At 34.0% G+C, this 19,729-nt stretch overlaps 1 protein-coding gene across 2 annotated transcripts in view; it reads left to right on the top strand.

Annotated features, from left to right (window-relative positions):
- JAK2 (Janus kinase 2) overlaps positions 1-19,729 on the top strand; it is a 102,783-nt gene that overhangs the window by 51,342 nt on the left and 31,712 nt on the right. For both annotated transcript variants that reach the window (XM_045563889.1, XM_045563890.1), the window contains exons 6-10: positions 904-1,049; positions 6,743-7,064; positions 7,849-7,968; positions 16,419-16,576; positions 19,532-19,643. In XM_045563889.1, the coding sequence (XP_045419845.1) occupies positions 904-1,049; positions 6,743-7,064; positions 7,849-7,968; positions 16,419-16,576; positions 19,532-19,643 (858 nt within the window). The remainder of the gene's footprint in view (positions 1-903; positions 1,050-6,742; positions 7,065-7,848; positions 7,969-16,418; positions 16,577-19,531; positions 19,644-19,729) is intronic.

Genomic DNA, 19,729 nt, shown 5'->3' with positions numbered 1-19,729 from the left:
TCAAAAATGTCTTTATCTTTAAAGACTGCATGAAGTTTCTGATCATCCATGAAACCTTCCCTGATTACTCCAGCTGTATGTAATCTCAATTTTCTCTAAGTTCCTGAAGCAGCTGTTGTGTGGCATTTCCTATACAGTATCTGACATTATAGTCATTTGTTTACGTGTTTAGCTTCCAAGCTAGATTTAGTCCCCTTGATGGCGGAGACCATGTCATACACAGTCATGCATCTTTTAGTGGTGAGGATATGTTCTGGGAAATGCGTTGCTAAGTAATTTTGTCATTGTATGAACATTATAGTATGTACTTACACAAAAGTAAGTGGTATAGCTTATTACACGCCTAGGCTATATGGGATAGCCTATTCTCCCAGGCTACAAACCTTACAGCATGTTGTTGTACTGAATACTGTAGGCAATTGTAACACAATGGTAAGTATTTGTATATCTAAACATAGAAAAAATACAGTAAAAATACAGTATTACAGTCTTATGGGGCCATCATTGTATATATGGTCTGTCATTAAACAAAATGTCGTTATGTGGTGCCTGACTATTTCTTTGTATCACGATGTTTCCAACGTAAGTGGAACTCAGTACATTTTTATTTAAGTAGTATCTATTTTAATTTAGGTAATTTTTATGTAGAAGACATAATTTGAAGATATATACAGTGAAATAGGTTGATTATGTACTCTATAATTGGGAACACAATTTAAATCAGTTTCCATTTTCAAAACTTTTTCTAAAATTTTATGGAAAAATTATTGAAAATCAAGGAAGGAGTTTATGCCTTTTAAATGCATATGTTCTGAAAATTACATTATAGGTTAAAATAGTAGATAAAATGTGATAGTGAAATTTATGATGAGATATTTCCTTCCAACTTTTTGTTTCCTTTAGTGGCGGCATGATTTTGTGCATGGTTGGATAAAAGTACCTGTTACTCATGAAACACAGGAAGAATGTCTTGGGATGGCGGTGTTAGACATGATGAGAATAGCCAAAGAAAAGGATCAAACTCCACTGGCCATTTATAACTCTATCAGGTAATTTCCTTTTGTAGATCCATAAACATAAGTGTGAATAGGTAAAGATTTTATATAATTTGTGTATATTTTCTGTGTTTGCACACACCTTTTGATTTTATAATACTGGTTGAGTACCCTTTATCTGCCTTTATCTGAAATGTTTTGGATTTTGAATTTTTTCAGATTTTGGAATATTTTCTTTATACTTACCAGTTGAGTGTCCTTAATCCAAAATCCAAAATGCTTCAGTGAGCATTTCCTTTGAGTGTCATGTCAGCACTAAAGAAGTTTTGGATTTTGGAGCATTTCAGAGTTTAGATTTTTGGACTCAACCTGTAATAAAAAATCATATGAGTAACTTTTCTTTGTTGTGTATAACATATACTGTAAGATGAAATTATTGAAAGAGTTGTAGTGCCACAGAAAATATCATAGGTGTTTGATATCTATTTATTATTTGATTCATTTATTCTAAAAAGGCTAGGTAAGTTCAGAGGAATGTAAAGAACACCTGGAGGGACAACTTTTGATAGTAGATCTTCAAACTGGCCATATAGATGAACTGTATCAGTATTTCTCAAATGGTGGTCTGTATTTTATTTTTATTTATTTATTTGAGACAGAGTCTCACTCTGTTGCCCAGGCTGGAGTGCCATGGCATCAGCCTAGCTCACAGTAACATCAGGTTCCTGGGCTCAAGCAATCCTCCTGCCTCGGCCTGCTGAGTAGCTGGGACTACAGGCTACCATGCCCAGCTAATTTTTTCTATTTTTAGTAGAGACGGGGTCTCACTCTTATTCAGGCTGGTCTTGAACTCCTGACCTGAAACGATCCTCCCACCTCGGCCTCCTAGAGTTCTAGGATTATAGTCATGAGCCACTGAGCCTGTGGTCTGTATTTTACTCACATTAGAATCACCTGGGGTGCCTATTAAAATCAGAAATTCCTGGGCCCTAACCCAAGAGATTTGGATTCAGTAAATTTGAGGTCAAGCCCACAAATACGAATTTTTGCAAGTGCTCCAGGGGATTCTTACACAAGTGATCCAATCTCTGCAGTCTTCAAATTACTCTTCTGCATATTGAATTTTGATAACCATGACTAATACAGTTTTTTGAAACACTATTCCTACATCCCAGCTTTAATGGCTATAAAATTTCTACTGTTTTTAGGGTATATATAACTATAAGAATGCTTTACTTTTTTTTAAGTTTGAAGGCTAAATATGTATTTTACATATTACATACTTACCAAATTAAATGTGTCAGGATATCATGAACGTATTAAAACTCCCTTTCTTTTTTGAAATTGTTCTCCCAATAACTAGCTTTAGTCACTCCTTTCCTGAATGCCTTCAAAACAGTTCCATACCTAATTTGTAGAGTATCAATGTCTATATTTTTCTTTTTAGTTTTAAATATTTTTGTTTTGTTTGCAGATGTCTATTAGGCCTTAACCCAAGGGTGTAAGCTGTAGGGTATGATTTTAAGAATGCACTCAAGACTTTAGAAGATTCCCAAGTCTAAAGGAAAAACAAAAACATTTATATTTTCTGCTAAGGCCTTGATTTTTATTAAAATGTAGACAGATACTTCCTAGATATTAGCTTATTCATTCTTTCATTCATTCAACAGCTATTTATTTATTTATTTATTTATTTATTTTTTTTGAGACAGAGTCTCACTTTGTTGCCTGGGCTAGAGTGAGTGCTGTGGCGTCAGCCTAGCTCACAGCAACCTCAAACTCCTGGGCTCAAGCAATCCTACTGCCTCAGCCTCCCGAGTAGCTGGGACTATAGGCATGCGCCACCATGCCTGGCTAATTTTTTCTATATATATTTGTAGTTGTCCAGATAATTTCTATTTTTAGTAGAGACGGGGTCTCGCTCAGGCTGGTCTCGAACTCCTGACTTCAAGCGATCCACCCGCCTCGGCCTCCCAGAGGGCTAGGATTACAGGCGTGAGCCACCGTGCCCAGCCTCAACAGCTATTTATTGAATGCTTGTTGCATGCTAGGCCATAGTAGAACGGAATTGGAGGAAGGGTTTCTTAGATGTTGTTAATAGAAACTGAAGGAATTGAAGGAAACACGGTTAAAGAACAGAAGCTTTAAGCTACTGAAGATGAATGTTATACATATGAAGCTGTTTCTAGACTCATGCTATGATGATACTTCTGCTTTAGAGATTATGATGTTGTCCAAAGTCTGGGAACAAACTTTTTATGTAGATTGTGGTTTCTTTGTGGTCAGGAATAGTGTTATCTATTATTATTCTCCCTACATTACTTATTCGAGTGTCCTAAACCTAATGAATGGTTAGTAATTGTATTTTTCTGGTTCTCTTAACCTATACTCTTAACCAGTATATAAACACATCTGTGAAATTCTACGTCATTCTGTCTCTTAGCTTTACTTTTAAAATTGTGTAGGTATTAAACATTCATTATAAGATTCCATGATATTTTAAAACAGTTTATTGAGTTACAATTCACATACCATCAAATTCACCCATTTAAAGTGTACAATATATGTTTTAGTATATTTACAAGGTTGTATAAAGATATTCACAATCTAATTTTAGAACATTTTCATGGTCCCTGAAAGAAACCCCATACCCCTTAGCGTTCAATCCTCATTCCCCCTTCCCCCAGCCTCAGGAAACCACTAATCTTTTTGTTTCTATGGATTTGCCTATTCTTGAAATGTCATACAAATGGAATCATACACTATGTAGTAGCATTTTTCCGTCTGGCTTCTTGTACTTAGTTTGGTGTTTTCAAGGTTCATCCATGTTGTAGCATGTATCAGTACTTTACTTCTTTTTATTGCTGAATCATATTCCATTTCATGGATATACCACGTTTTGCTTATCTGTTCATCACTCGATGGAAATTTGGATTGTTTTTACTTTTTGGCTATTGTGAATATTGGTATGAACAGTTGTGTACAAGTTATTTTGTGGATATATATTTTCATTTCTCTTGCATATGTATTTAGGAGTGGAATTCCTGGGTCATATGGTAACTCCATGTTTGACTTTATGAGGAATTGCCAAACTTTTCCAAAGCAGCTGTGCTATTTTGCATTCCCACTAGCAGTACATGAAGAGTTCCAACTTTTTCAGCACTTGTTACTGTCTGTCTTTATTTTATTCATCCTAGTGGGTAGAAGTGGTATCTCATTCTAGTTTTGTTTTTCATTTCTTTAATGACTTACGATGTTTAGTATCTTCTTATGTGCTTATCAGCCATTACTTTGTCATCACTAGAGAAATGTGTATTCTAATTCATTGCCCATTTTTAATTGGGTTGTCTTTTTACTGTTGAGTTGTAAGAGTTTTTTTTACATTCTGAATACAAGTCTCAAGATGCAAGTTATCATATGGATGATTTTAAAATATTTTTTCCTATTTGGTGGATTGTTTTTTTACTTCCTTAAGGATATCATTTGCAGCACAGAAGTTTGAATTTTGAAGTAGTCTAACTTGCCTGTTTTTTCTTTTGTTTCTTATGTGAAAATGTGGTTTTAGCCACAGGGAAGTCTTCCTTGGTTTTAGCAAGAGCAGTTTCTCTTGGAATGATGGAACAGAAGCCACATTGTGATGAGTTGAGGAATAAATGGAAGGCAAGAAGATAGAAATAACTGTATAAACTCTTTCAAAAAGAGGCCAGATAGGCTGTATTTGGAGGGAAATATGAAATAACGAGAATAAAAAGATTTTACATGTCAGATGGGAAGGACATTAGTACAGTCAGCGCTTCCTGTCCATGAATTCTACATCTGTGGATTCAACCAACTGTAGATCAAAAATATTAGGGAAAAAAAAATTTCAGAAAGTTCCAAAATCAAAACTTGAATTTGCTTAGTGCTGAATACTATGTTGTGTTCACACAAATGAAGTGCTATATAGGCATTGTATTAGGTATTATAAGGAATCTAGAGATGATTTAAAGGATATAGAAGATTGTGTGTAGGTTATATACAAATATTATGCATTATATGTAAGGGACTTGAGCATCCATGGATTTTTGGTGTCCTCTGGGTGTCCTGGAACCAATTCCCCATGGGTACTGAGAAATGATTATATTTTTGAAACATGTGGATAGAAGAGAAATACATACAGAGTAAAAGTACTGAGGGGGTATTGTGTATTAGGGGAAGGGAAGAGAGGGCAAAGGTAAATATATGTTAAATAAATGGTTTTAACTAGCAAGTTTATACCTCATTTATTATAATAGGTGGGAAGGAGGAAAGAATGAGTGCAGATGTATATAGGTTTGCTAGCAGGATATTGAGGCAACTCTGATGAGAGGAGCTTTTTTGGTTTTTTTCCCCTAGGAAGGAGATGAAGACATTTGTTGTAAGTGAGGAGGAATGTAGTTGAGATTTGAGGCAGAAAAAAGGTAGGATTTTGAGGAAATTGAAATTTTGAAATAGTTGTGGAACCTGAGAAAATTAGTTGATCAGAGAAATGCTATAAAAGTGGTATTTGCTGATATCCATAGTGTTAATACTCCATGACCAATTTCAGGGTATCAGCCTGAAGTCACTGAATACAGAATTGGGAGGAGATATGTAGCAGCTAACATTTTTCACTCCTCGCATAAAATAGATATGAATAACCTCAAAGGTATAGGTACTATGTAAAACAAAATTAAAATTGTAAAATAATTAGGAAGTGAGTTTGAGTATTTATTAACCATATTTTTAATATAATTTATTTAACTATCAGTTTGTATAACTTAAATTTTAATGATGGCTGTTTAACAATCAGCTCAAAAAAATCCTTAAAATATAATAGGCTGCCAACCCACACCAGCTCTAGAATACCACTGGCAGTAACTAAACAAGTACAGCATAGTGGAATAAGTGATAGTGGGGAGCGGTGTACAGAATGCTGTGAGAACAAAGGGAGGAACATGGAACATGTCATAGAATGGAGTACAGAAAGGTTTTCTGGATTTGATGATGCTTGAGCTGAGCCTTATAAGAATAAGTAAGAGCTAACTAGACAGGAGATGGGTGATAGGAAGAAAGATTAGCATATGTGAAGGCATGGGAAATTTGTTTAGCTGTACTTCAGAAATAAAATGTTATTTACAAGAAAAGGAATGATCTAACTTCTTTAGGATGTTGTACATAGAGATAAATGTACAAGAAGAATGAGAACCTTTCCAAATAGAATTGTTTTGACCACAAAGGAATTATTAAAAGTTGTTGAAGCTGGCCTAACAATATATACAGAAGAAGTATGTTTGCATAATGAACAATACCATCTAGCAAAATGTATGAATTTACAGAATTCAGATAAATTTTGGAGTATAGCATCAAAGAAAATATTTGCAGCACAATGCAATAGTGTCATAAATATTTTATAAACCATTATCTCTGGTATAAAAATAATCAAAGAAAATGAATGCTTAGATACTTCGTTATTAACTAGACTGAAGATTCATTTCATTAAGAGAAGAAAATTATCATGTATTCTAAACATTTATGATTATTGGATAGTGTGTGTGGATGTGCTCATATCAAATGAAACCCTAAAGTTTTATACTGTGTGGTGGTTATGTCAACTTATTCCCCTTGACTATTGTGTTGTAGCACCTGCTTCTCATGGAAAAAGGTGGTAACTTCTCTTGCAATTTTGTTAGAGATTTATCTTCCAATTTTTGTTTTGTTTTATTTTTCTGTATACTGTTTATCCCTAGCTACAAGACATTCTTACCAAAATGTATACGAGCAAAGATCCAAGACTATCATATTTTGACAAGGAAGCGAATAAGGTACAGATTTCGCAGATTTATTCAGCAATTCAGCCAATGCAAAGCCACTGCCAGAAACTTGAAACTTAAGTATCTTATAAATCTGGAAACTCTTCAGTCTGCCTTCTACACAGAGCAATTTGAAGTAAAAGAACCTGGAAGAGGTCCTTCAGGTGAGGAGATTTTTGCAACCATTATAATAACTGGAAACGGTGGAATTCAGTGGTCAAGAGGGAAACATAAAGAAAGTGAGACACTGACAGAACAGGTAATCCTTAATGATATGTTCTCATTCTTTGTTATTTTAAGTAGAATGGCAATAGAAACAAAGTAATTTTAGTCATTTAAAACATGGTCTTGTACTTCCCATTTGATAGAAGTGGAAATTTATAATAGTGTGAAGCCATCAGGGTTATATAGTTCTTCGCTCATTGTTCTTAAATGGTTTATTTAATTTTTATGACATATCGATTAGTAATGACCTTCTCGTAACTTCAGAAAGGGGTTGAATTCTAGAAGTCATATTTTAATATACTTCTGCCTTCTTTTTTCTTTCACTCTTATTGATAATGGGAGGCACAATAATAAAACTAATTAAATGGAGAAGATTAATTTTATTGATTTTATGATAATATATACTTGTTAAATAATTAATTTAGTTTTTTTAAGGTTTACATTGCAAGTTTTAAATTTGTTCATATCTATGTTGTTCTTAGATTGTTATTAGAGATTTAGCAGGACAATATTATTTTTATTATCTTTGGTAGTTAAGTTTCCATTTTTCTGGCAATGTTTCCCATTAATGTTAATTGGACTGAAGAGTGCAAGAGCATACTTTCGGTTCCTGGCATTATTTAATGCTCTCATTTTTATGTCAAGGCAAGATATAGTATGGTCTGGGTTAGATTTTTTGGGAGAGGAAACCTAATGCTTATTTATTGTTATCAATACCTTTTTTATTTTAAGGAATTTGGAGTGAATGTCTCAAGTCTTATTTTAATATGCATCCATAAATTCTACCTGTTTTTAATTTCAAATGCTCTTAATTACAGGATTTACAATTATATTGTGATTTTCCTAATATTATTGATGTCAGTATTAAGCAAGCAAATCAAGAAGGCTCAAATGAAAGCAGAGTTGTAACTATCCATAAGCAAGATGGTAAAAATCTGGTAAGTTTGCTTTATGATTAAATAATGATTACAGTTTATAGTTGTCAGAAATAAGTATTTCAGAGTATTAATTTTCTTGTAGGAATTTTGATTATGGTTTTAAGTATAGCTCTAAACATAAACATCACGTCAGTAAACTTTTTAATTACATCCAGCTTTTTGTATTATTATCAACACTATCTTCCCATAGAGTTTCTTGTACATTACTATATTTTTCACTCATTTTTATAAGTAAGAAAACACCAGTTACTTTCTCCTCCCCACTCTAGGTTGTGCTAGTTCCCTGTTGTAATTCTCATTCATGACTAAAATATTTTATTTTATTTTATTTTAATTTTTTTTTTTTTTTTTTTTTTGAGACAGAGTCTTGCTTTGTTACCCGGGCTAGAGTGAGTGCCGTGGCTTCAGCCTAGCTCACAGCAACCTCATACTCCTGGGTTTAAGCGATCCTACTGCCTCAGCCTCCTGAGTAGCTGGGATTACAGGCATGTGCCACCATGCCCAGCTAATTTTTTTTATATATATATATATATATATATATATATATATATATATATATATATATATACATATATATATATATGTATATTTTAGTTGGCCAGATAATTTCTTTCTATTTTTAGTAGAGACAGGGTCTTGCTCTTGCTCAGGCTGGTCTCGAATTCCCGACCTCGAGTGATCCACCCGCCTCAGCCTCCCAGAGTGCTAGGATTACAGGCATGAGCCACCGCGCCCAGCCTATGATTAAAATATTTTATCAGTGGGGATGTGCATATGCCAGTCATAACTGCCTAATTAAAGGAGAAAAATAAAATAATGCTATCTGGAATTTACATAACAAAATGTAAACCAATCCCAGGTCAGCCCCACCCAAGCTGTAAGAAGTTTAATTCTAAAAGATTAACCCTTTCTCTTTCTTTAAATAGCTTCAGAAATACCATTTATTTTAATTGAGGGGGAAAAATGAATTCTTTTATACTCTGCTTTTAAATTTCTTATTTACCTGGCTGTGTTTTCTTTTGAACTTGGATGCTTCTTATCCATACTGGCTTAAACATTACTAGTCAATGTTATTTGTTCATTTATCTTAAGTATCTGTATGGCTTACCTGTCTAGCCATTTCAGGGTTATATTACCCAAACTATAGCTGACTTGAAACTCACTTTTTTCAGCACACTTTTTCTGTTCCTAGATAAAAATATGATACATAATGTATACCTACTGCCTAGTAGACTATGAGTGAGCTTCTTGAAGGTTAAGGTTCATATTTTCATGTGTTTGTACTCCCTATACCTTGCACAGTGCTCCAGAGCCTAGCTTAGAAATAGCTTGATAAATATTTCATGGCTGGTTGAAAAGATGAATAAAAATTATCAACCCCAATGTGGATGTACAGTAAATGCTTTCAGAAGAGTTTATTGATACTAATGTGAACATCCTGTAGTAATCTAAAGAACTTCCTTATGGGAAGGTATTTGTACTTGTTGGCTTAATTTTAAGTCTGCAATGCAGAGAAGTTAAGTAACTCTTCAGGGTCACAGTGTTAGTTAAGTTATAGGGCTTTTTAAACCCCAATGTATAATTTGAAAACCTGAACTCTTAAGTGTGACTCTACCTTCTTTGTGGAGTATTCTTAAAGCTCCTTAAAAATATTATAATGACATTTGTTAGAATTGCTCTAAAGATTAATTTGAGAAGAGTTGACATTTCTTGCCCATATTAAATTTTATATTTTAGGAATACATTATAATTCTCCTTGTACCTAAATATTAATTTGTTTTGTGGTAATTTCTGATAATTTTATTCATACTCATACATGGTGTTTCTTGCTAAATTTTATTCATGATATATTATGCTTTTTCTGTTATTAGGATTAAGAACCTTTTCTCAGTATATTTTTCTACCAAATTATTGCTGCATGTAATTAATTTTTGCTTATTGCATTTTCCCAGTCTATAATTAGTTACTTACATGTTTTTACCATCATTTTACTCTTCATTCTGGCATTTTTTTCTATCTCTTTTTCATTTTTCTTTTTAAAATTTTGGTAAAATGTATATAATATAAAAGTTAGCATCTTAACCATTTTTAAGTGTACAGTTCCATAGTGCTAAGTATATTCATATTATCATGCATCCAATTTCCAGAACTTTTTTTATATGGCAGAATTCAAACTCTAGACACATTAAACAGCTCCTGATTTCTGCTCTCCTCTAGCCCCTGCAAGCACCATTCTACTTGCAGACTTTATGAATTTGATTACTCTCTAGATACTTCACAGAGTGCAATCATACAATACTATCTTTTTGTGACTGGCTTATTTCACTTAGCATAATGTACTCAAGGTTCATCAGTGTTACAGCATGTGTCAGAATTTCTATATTCCATTGTATGTATATACCACATTTGTTTAACCATTCATCTGTTAATGAACATTTGGGTTGCTTCCACCTTTTGGCTACTGTAAATAATTCTGCTATGAACATGGGTGTACAAATACCTCTTCAAGTCCCTGGTTTCAATTCCTTTGGATATATAACTACAAGTAGAATTGCTGGCTCATATGGTAGTTCTGTTTGTAATTTTTTGAGGAACCACCACGCTATTTCCCAATGTGGCTACACTATTTTTCATTCCTACCAGCAGTGTACCAGTGTTCCAGTTTTTTTTTTTTTAATACTTTTTTGATTATAGCCATCCTGATGGGTGTGAAGTGGTATCTCATTATGGTTTTAATTTGCATTTCCCTGATGATTGGTGATGTTAAGTATCTTTTCATGTGTGTATTGCCATTTGTGTATCTTCTTTGGAGAAATGTCTATGTAAGTCCTTTGCCCATTTTATAATCAGGTTATTTTTTGTTGTTGTTGAGTTGTAGAAGTTCCTTAAATATTCTGGATATCAACCTCTTATCAAAGATATGATTTGCAGGCCGGGCGCAGTGGCTCACGCCTGCAATCCTAGCACTCTGGGAGGCCGAGGCGGGTGGATTGCTCGAGGTCAGGAGTTCGAGACCAGCCTGAGCAAGAGCGAGACCCCGTCTCTACTAAAAATAGAAAGAAATTATATGGCCAACTAAAAATCTATATAGAAAAAATTAGCCGGGTATAGTGGCGCATGCCTGTAGTCCCAGCTACTCGGGAGGCTGAGGCAGTAGGATTGCTTAAGCCCAGGAGTTTGAGGTTGCTGTGAGTGAGGCTGACGCCATGGCACTCACACTGTCTCAAAAAAAAAAAAAAAAAAAGATATGATTTGCAAAGATTTTCTCCCATTCTGTGGGTCACCTTTTTATTCTGTTTGATGCACAGACGTTTTTAAATTTGAAGTAGTTCAACTTAGCTGTTTTTACTTATGTTACTTATCATTTTTTCCTTTCTTTCTGCTTTTTAGTTGAGATATAACATGCACAGTAAAGCGTACTAATCTTAATAGCTCAATAAAGTTTTACATATGTGCACATCTGCGTATCCATACCCACCTCAAGATACAGAATACTTGTGGTGTTCTCAGCATTCCACACGGTGCTTCCCACTTATTCCCACCCAACCCCCAGCTTAAGGTACCCATCATTCTGACATCTACCATCACTTATCTTTGTCTGTTCATGAAACTTACAGTAAATGGAAGGATACTGTATGTATCCTTTTAAAATCTAGATTCTTTTACTTAGCATCATGTCTGAAGATGTTGTTATATGCAACAGTTCATTCCTTTTTATTGCTATCTGGTATTGCATTTTTATTATCAAATTTTTAATTAATTCTTCTCTTGGACATTTGATTTTTTTTGGTTTGGGGATATTAGGAATAAAATTGCTACAAACTTCTGATACATATTTTTTGGAAGACACATTCATTTTTTTTGGAGATATATATATACACATACACACACATACCTAGGAGTGAGATTGTTGCCTCATGGTGATAGCTTTAGTATACTGCCAGACAATTTGCCATAGTTTGTTATAGCCAATCACTCTTCCTTCAATAATGTACAAAATTACAGTTTCCCCATATCCTCACCAACTCTTAATTTTTTTTTTTTTTTTTTTGAGACAGAGTCTCACAGCAACCTCAAACTCCTGGGCTCAAGTGATCCTCCTGCCTCAGCCTCCCGAGTAGCTGGGACTACAGGCATGTGCCACCATGCCCGGCTAATTTTTTCTGTATATATTTTTAGTTATCCATATAATTTCTTTCTATTTTTTTAGTAGAGACAGGGTCTCGTTCTTGCTCAGGCTGGTCTCAAACTCCTGAGCTCAAACAATCCACCTGCCTTGGCCTCCCAGAATGCTAGGACTACAGGCGTGAGCCACCGCACCCGGCCTCTTAGTTTTGTCAGAATAAAGAGGCGTAGTGATTCTGGTGGATATGTGCTGGTAGCTGACTGTGGGTTTTATTTTATTGCCCCGATTAGTAATGATGTTGAATACTTTTTCACTTACTGATTGTTCATTTAGATATCCTCGTTATGAAGTACCTGTGAAAGTCTTTTGCATGTTTTTGATTGATTTGTTTGACTTTTTCTTATCAATTTGTGGAGTCTTTATACATTCTGGATACAAGTCTGTTGTAAGATATTTGTAAAATGTATGTAGGCATACCTCAGAGATATCGTGGGTTTGGTTCTAGACCACCAAAATAAAGCAAGTATCACAATAAAGTGAGTCATGAATTTTTTGGTTTCCTGGTGCATATAAAAGTTATGTTTACACCATACACTGATCCATTATGTGTACAATAGCATTATGTCTAAAAAAATGGGTATACCTTAATTTAAAATACTTTATTGCTAGAAAATACTAACGTTCATCTGAGCCTTAAGCAAGTCATAATCTTTTTGCTGGTGGAGAGTCTTGCCTCAGTGTGATGGCTGCTGACTGATCAGGGTGGTGGTTGCTAAAGGCTGGGCTGATCGTGGCAATTTCTTAAAATAAGACAACAATGAAGTTTGCTGCACCAATGGACTCTTCCTTTCACGAAAGATTTCTCTGTAGCCATGCAGTGCTCTTTGAGAGCATTTTACCCACAGTAGAACTTCTTTCAAAATGACATTCAGTCCTCTCAAACTGTGCTACTGGTTCCTCCACTAAGTTTATGTAATATTCAAGTCCTTTGCTGTCATTTCAGCAATGTTCACAGCTTCTTCACCAGGACTAGATTCCATCTCAAAAAAACACTTTCTTTGCCCATCCCTAAGAAGCAACTCCTCATCTCTTCAAATTTTGTCATGAGATTGTAGCAATTCAGTCACATTTCAGGCTCTCTTTCTAATTCTAGTTCTCTTGCTGTTTCCATCACATCTGCAGTGGCTTCCTCCACTAAAGTCTTGAACCTTTAAAAGTCATGTGTGAGGGTCGGGACCAACTTCTTCCAAACTCCTGTTAATGTTGACAGGAGTCCTTCCACGAATCGCCAGTATTCTCAGTGGTATCTAGGACGGTGAATCCTTTCCAGAAGGTTTTCAATTTACTTTGCTCAGATCCAGCAGAGAAATCACTATCTATGAGGGCTCTAGTCTTACAAAATGTATTTCTTAAATAATAAGGCTTGAAAGTCGAAATTACTCCTTGATCCATGGGCTGCAGAATGGATGCTGTGTTACCAGACATGAAAACAACATTCATCTCCTTGTGCATCTCCATCAGAGCTCTTGGGTGACTAGGTGTATTTTCAATGAGCAGTAATATTTTGAAAGGAATCTTTTCTTCTTAGCAGTAGCTCTCAAGAGTGGGCTTAAAATATTCAGTAAACCATGCTGTAAACAGATGTTCTGTCATTGAGGCTTTGTTGTTTGATTTATAGAGCACAGGTAAAGTAGATTTAGCATAATTCTTAGGGCCCTAGGATTTTCAAAATGGTAAGCAAGCATTGGCTTCAACTCAAAGTCACCAGCCACCTTCATCAGTGTTCTTAGCTGAATATTCTAGATAACTTGCTGCAACTTCTACATTAGCACTTGCTGCTTCACCTTGTACTTTTATGTCCTTGAGATGGCTTCTTACCTTAAACCTCATGAACCAACCTGTGCTAGCTTCAGACTTCTCTTCTGCAGCTTCCTCACCTCTCTGAGCTTAATCATTTCTAGTTTTCGATTTAAAGTGAGGCATGTGCAACTCTTCCTTTCACTTGAACACTTAGAGACCATTGTGGGGTTATTAATTGATGTAATTTCAATATTGTTGTGTCTCAGGGAATAGGGAGGCCTGAGAAGAGGGAGAGAAACGGGGGAATAGCTGGCAATTTAACAGTCCCTATCAAAGTTCTAAATATTCATACCCTCTGACCTAGCAATTTCACTTGTTAGTATCTCTCCTATGGATATATAGGCATATCCCATTTTACTGCATTTCCCTTTATTGTGCTTCACTGAGACTACATTTTCTACAAACTAAAGGTTTGTGGCAATATGATTTGAACAAGTCTGTCAGCGCCATTTTTCCAACAGCATGTATTCACTTTGCATCTGTGTCATATTTTGGTAATTCTTGAAGCAATTGAAACTTTTTCTTTATTATTATATCTGTTACAATGATTTGGACGAATAATCTTTGGTGTTGCTATTGTACAGTCATCCCTCGGTATACGAGGGGAATTTGTTCTAGGACCCACTGCATATACCCAAATCTGCTCATACTCAAGTCTTGCAGTCAGCCACACAGAACCAGCATATGGAAAAAGTTGGCCCTCCTTATAAATGGGTTTTACATTTCATGAAAATTGTATTTTCCATCTGCATTTGGTTGAAAAACTTCACATATAAGTGAATGCTGAAGTTCAAATGCATGTTGTTCAAGGGTCAACTGTAACTGTTTTGGGGTGCCACAAACTGTGTGCATATAGAATGGCAAATTTAAGCAATAAATGTTGTGTGTGTTCTGCATTTCCTTAGTTAGAACCTGAGATTGAGGAGTTTCTCATTTGTTTATAGGCCAGTTTTTATATTTCTTCTTGTGTGGATTGCCTTTTCCTATCCTGTGACTAGTTTTCTTTTTTATTTTCAATTGATTTATAGGCTTTTTCTTCCAGTATATGTTGGGTATTAATCGTTTGTTGTATAGATTTGTAATTCCCAAGTTTTTAATATCTGTTTAGTATTTGTTTATGATACCTTTTATAGTACCTATTTTTATGGCCTAATTGTGTTAGCAAATTATCTTTTATAGTTCAAACGTGTTACACACTTGTCTCCGTATTATAATTTTTGGTATAAGTCCCTATTCTGTGTTCTTATTATGTAAATTGTTGTTCATTGCTAAGCCAAGAAGTATGCTATCCCATTTTTATTCTTTTATAACTTTTTCTAGGAGGTAGTTATGGCTTCATTTTTTTCCTTCATATGTGTAACTGTCTTTTCATTCTCTAAAAGAACTCTGTAAAGTAGCTCACTTCTCAGTATAGCATTTCACATGGTCAAACTTGTCAAATATAACGTTTCTATTCCTTTCCTGGAGATGTCGCTCCTTGATCACTGGGTCCTACTGTCTAATCTGGACTGGAAGCTCTCCAGATATAGTCGTTATTTTGCATAGGTATAATATTTTCTTATTTATAATATCTTTCTTATCATCCTGGGAGTTATCTTCTCATCTCTCTTATATTGGATCCCTAACTTTCTCAATTCCATATTTGCCTTGTTTTTCTGGCTACATCCTCTAGTACCTGTTGGTATTTTTATTGGGATTGTGACAAATTAGAAGATTAATTTATGGAAAATATCTTTATGGTGTTAAATTTTCCTGTCCAAGAACATGGTTAGTCTTCTATATATTCAGATAAAAAGTTACATTTTACAAGAGAGTTTTGAAGTTTTTCTAATAATGATTTTGCACATTTTTAAAGTTTAATCCCAGATATTGCATCTTTTTTGCGGCTATAACTGGATCTTTCTTTTTTGTGTTATATAATCTAATTGACTATTTTTATATGTGAAAATATAAGTATTTTTATGTATGTATATATGTTTTTCATTAAGTAACATGCTGCTGATTATATGTTCACGTATGCATGTATGATGATACAGTCATAGCATGGCTACACATCCTAACATTTTAGCTTATAGCATGAGTGCTTTCACCTTAGCAGTGGATTATTAGTATGTAAAAATAAATGCTCATGATTTTATATTAATACTATTATGTCAGATTAAATAGATTTCTAATTGAGAAAACTGGTATGTTAGTCTAATAGGAGTCCTGAAAAATACAGTAAAATTATGGATATAGAATGAACTATTACTGGGAAAGTATGATAACCCCATATTTGGAGGATCTTAAATATCAGACATAGGAATTTGTAATTCACATTGAGTAATCGGGAGCCATAAAGGACTTTTGAGCAATTTAGGAAAAGGTTGATTTAGGATAATCAATAACTTGGAATTAAGAATATTTTCAATATTTAACATGCAATTGATTTTTAAAAAGAGTCTTACTGTTTTTCTTTGCTTAGGAAATTGAACTTAGCTCATTAAGAGAAGCTTTGTCTTTTGTGTCATTAATTGATGGATATTATAGATTAACTACAGATGCACATCATTACCTCTGTAAAGAAGTAGCACCTCCAACAGTGCTTGAAAATATACACAGCAACTGTCATGGCCCAATTTCGTGAGTAATACCAACTTTAAAAGTAAATTTTTAAAAAAATAATGTTTACAAAGAAGATTTTATACAGCTTAGTGATATAAATAAGGTCATTAAATATGAAATGTCCAATTTTGAATCAAAAGTTTAGTTTATTATATCTCAAACAAGGAACAGCATAATTAATCAAAGTATGCGCCTAAACTATCAACACAGTTTTGCCATCTTAAGGGTAGCTTGTTTATGCCAGCAGTGAAGAAGCCTGGAGAGCGAGTGGTGATGAAATCAAGAAAGGCATTTTCCACAGCTTGTTGAGAATTGAATATTTTTCCTTCCAAGAAGTGGTCCAAAACCTGGAAGACGTGGCAGTCAGTTGGTGCAAGGTCTGGTAAATACGGTGGATGACAGAGAGTTTCTAAGTCTAGCCTCTGTAGTTTGAACAGCACTGTTTTGCAACTTGTGGTCAAGCATTGTCTTGCAAGGGGATTAGCCTGTCTCTATTGACCAATCTTGGCTTCTTAATTGCAAGCATCCTCATCATTTTGTCCAGTTGGTTGTAGTAGACATCTGCGGTAATGGATTATCCAGGTTTCATAAAGCTGTAGTGAATAATACCGGCAGTGGACCACCAAACAGATGCTGTTAGCTTTTTTTGATGAATAGTTAGTGTGAGGCTGTGTTTCGGCACTTCATTCTTATCTAACCACTGTGCTGAATATTTGTGATTGTCAAAGAGAATCCATTTGTCATCCCATGTAACAATACAGTGCAGAAATGGTTTGCTTTTAAGTAGTGACAGCAAAGAAAGGCAATCTTCAAGAGGATTTCTCTTCTGACTCTTGTTTAATTCATGTGGTACCCATCTATCCAGCTTCTTTACCTTGCTGATTTGTTTCAAATGGTCCAATATTGTTGGAATAGTAACATCAAACCTTGCAGCTAATGCATGCATAGGTTGAGATGGATTTACTTCCACTACAGTTTTCAGCTCATTATTATCCACCCTTCTGTCAGGTTGAGTACATGGCTGATTTTCAAGATTAAAATCAACAGAACGAAACTTCTCAAACCATTAATGTACTCTGCATTCATTAGTCACATCCTTCCTAAGAACTTTGTTGATATTTTGAGCTGTGTTGCATTGGTTCCATGATGGAACTCATATTCAAAAAAAACATGAATTTTTGACTTATCCATGGTTCTACAAAAATAGCTCTAAAAAAAATTCAAAAGATAATCACAAGCTAAACTGTGTGTTTGAAAGACTGAGGATATATCTTCACGATAAAAATAAAACAAGATTTGTCAAACTGAAATGTCAGATATCAATTGTCAAACTTAGTACTTTAGGAAATCAGACATTTCATACTTAATAACCTCATATATATATATGTGTGTGTGTGTATATATGAAAAGTATAATTTGAATAAAAGTTTTTTTAAACAAAAGTCTATTTGCAATTAGATTATATAATAATTAGAATTATTTGGTTTATAATTTACCCATGTCCCAATCTATAATGCTTATAACTTGCATAAGTTTAATATTTGTTAATCACACCTATGTGTGTTTAATTAACTTTTGGGTGTTACTCAAAAAAAGGACTTCCAATTTATGTTTCATTACTTTACAAATACTACATAGAAGCCACAGTGCAAAATTTGAAAATTGTCATTACTTTTGCATAATCCAGCTGCTTCTACTGAAAGCTTTGAACACAAGATATATATGATGTCCATACTTCTAGATTAGTGCTATGTAGAACTTTCTGTAATGATGAAAATTTTCTATGTCTGTGTTGTTTGATACAGTAGCCACTAGCTACATGTGGCTATTTAGCATATGAAATGTGGCTAGTACAACTGAGAAACTGAATTTTTAATTTAGTTTAATTTTAATTTATTTATATTTAAATAGCTTCATGTGACCAGTAACTATCATATTGACTCATACTGTTTTATATTCTTACTTTAATACTGAGTAAAAGCCAGCTATCATGCATAACACCTATTTAGCCCAAGTCCTAATTATCTCTTAGCTAGGATGTGCTTTATGATTGACTATAGATTTCAAGAACCTGAGCAGAAGAAAAATCTGGGATTGTGAGCATATTCTGTTTCTTGAATTTAACCTACCCCTAAATATTGAGAAAATATATTTGGGGTAATATTTAAGACTTGATTCAGTCTATACTTAGTAATAAGTATTGTTGCAAAAAAGTTACACTACTTAATATTGTCTTTAATTTACATGTTTAGTGTTTTAAAATCTCCTAGCATTCATTCATTCATTCATTCATTCACCCATCCATCCATTCAAGCATTTTTTAATTTATAGAATATTTACTGAGTACCTAGTTTGTGCAGGCATTGGTGTATGTATGAGAAATATGCTGATAAGTGAAACAGAAATGATTCTTGCCTTCACATGGATTATATTTTCCTTTTTTTTCAAAGTGTGCAGCTTCATAAAACATATAGTAAATTTTAGAAATCAATAGTTTTTTCTCAGTTACTATAAGTCTTCTATTAAACTGTATTTCTATACTAAATAACAAAATAATGCCCACATAAATTTTTATGTTAACTGCTATGGTAGGAGAGACAAAGATGTATTTCTGACATATTGTCTCCATAGTTAAATGAAGTTTTCTGAGAGTGAGTATGGTTTTTAAAATACTAAATTTGTAATCAAAAAGCAGAAAATTCAAGTGAATGAATTATTCTTTGTGATTTTGTCTTATAATACCCTTTGTTTTTAAAGCAATATAACTATCCCCATTGGTTTGAACTTACTGCAACATAGCTTGGTACTTTGGTTTTTTTCCTTGAGAGACTACTGATAAACATATAAAGCAGAGGAGACTTCCAAAAATTCTGAGTGTTTTAGATTTGACTTTTGATGTTTTACATTACATTTGGTCATAGTGTGATAGTGCTTCCCATGTTATAATTGAAATTACTTCTTCTTTATCTTTAGAATGGATTTTGCCATCAGTAAACTGAAGAAAGCAGGTAATCAGACTGGACTGTATGTACTTCGATGCAGTCCTAAGGACTTTAATAAATATTTTCTGACTTTTGCTGTCGAGGTTAGTATGTCACATTTATTAATAGTAACACTTATTTAGCCCACATAATTTCCTCTTCATCTTTATCTACCATGTTTCATTTTTAA

Source organism: Lemur catta, chromosome 10, assembly GCF_020740605.2.
Source record: "Lemur catta isolate mLemCat1 chromosome 10, mLemCat1.pri, whole genome shotgun sequence".
Classification (NCBI taxonomy): Eukaryota; Metazoa; Chordata; class Mammalia; order Primates; family Lemuridae; genus Lemur; species Lemur catta.
This window is presented reverse-complemented; position numbering and strand designations above follow the sequence as displayed.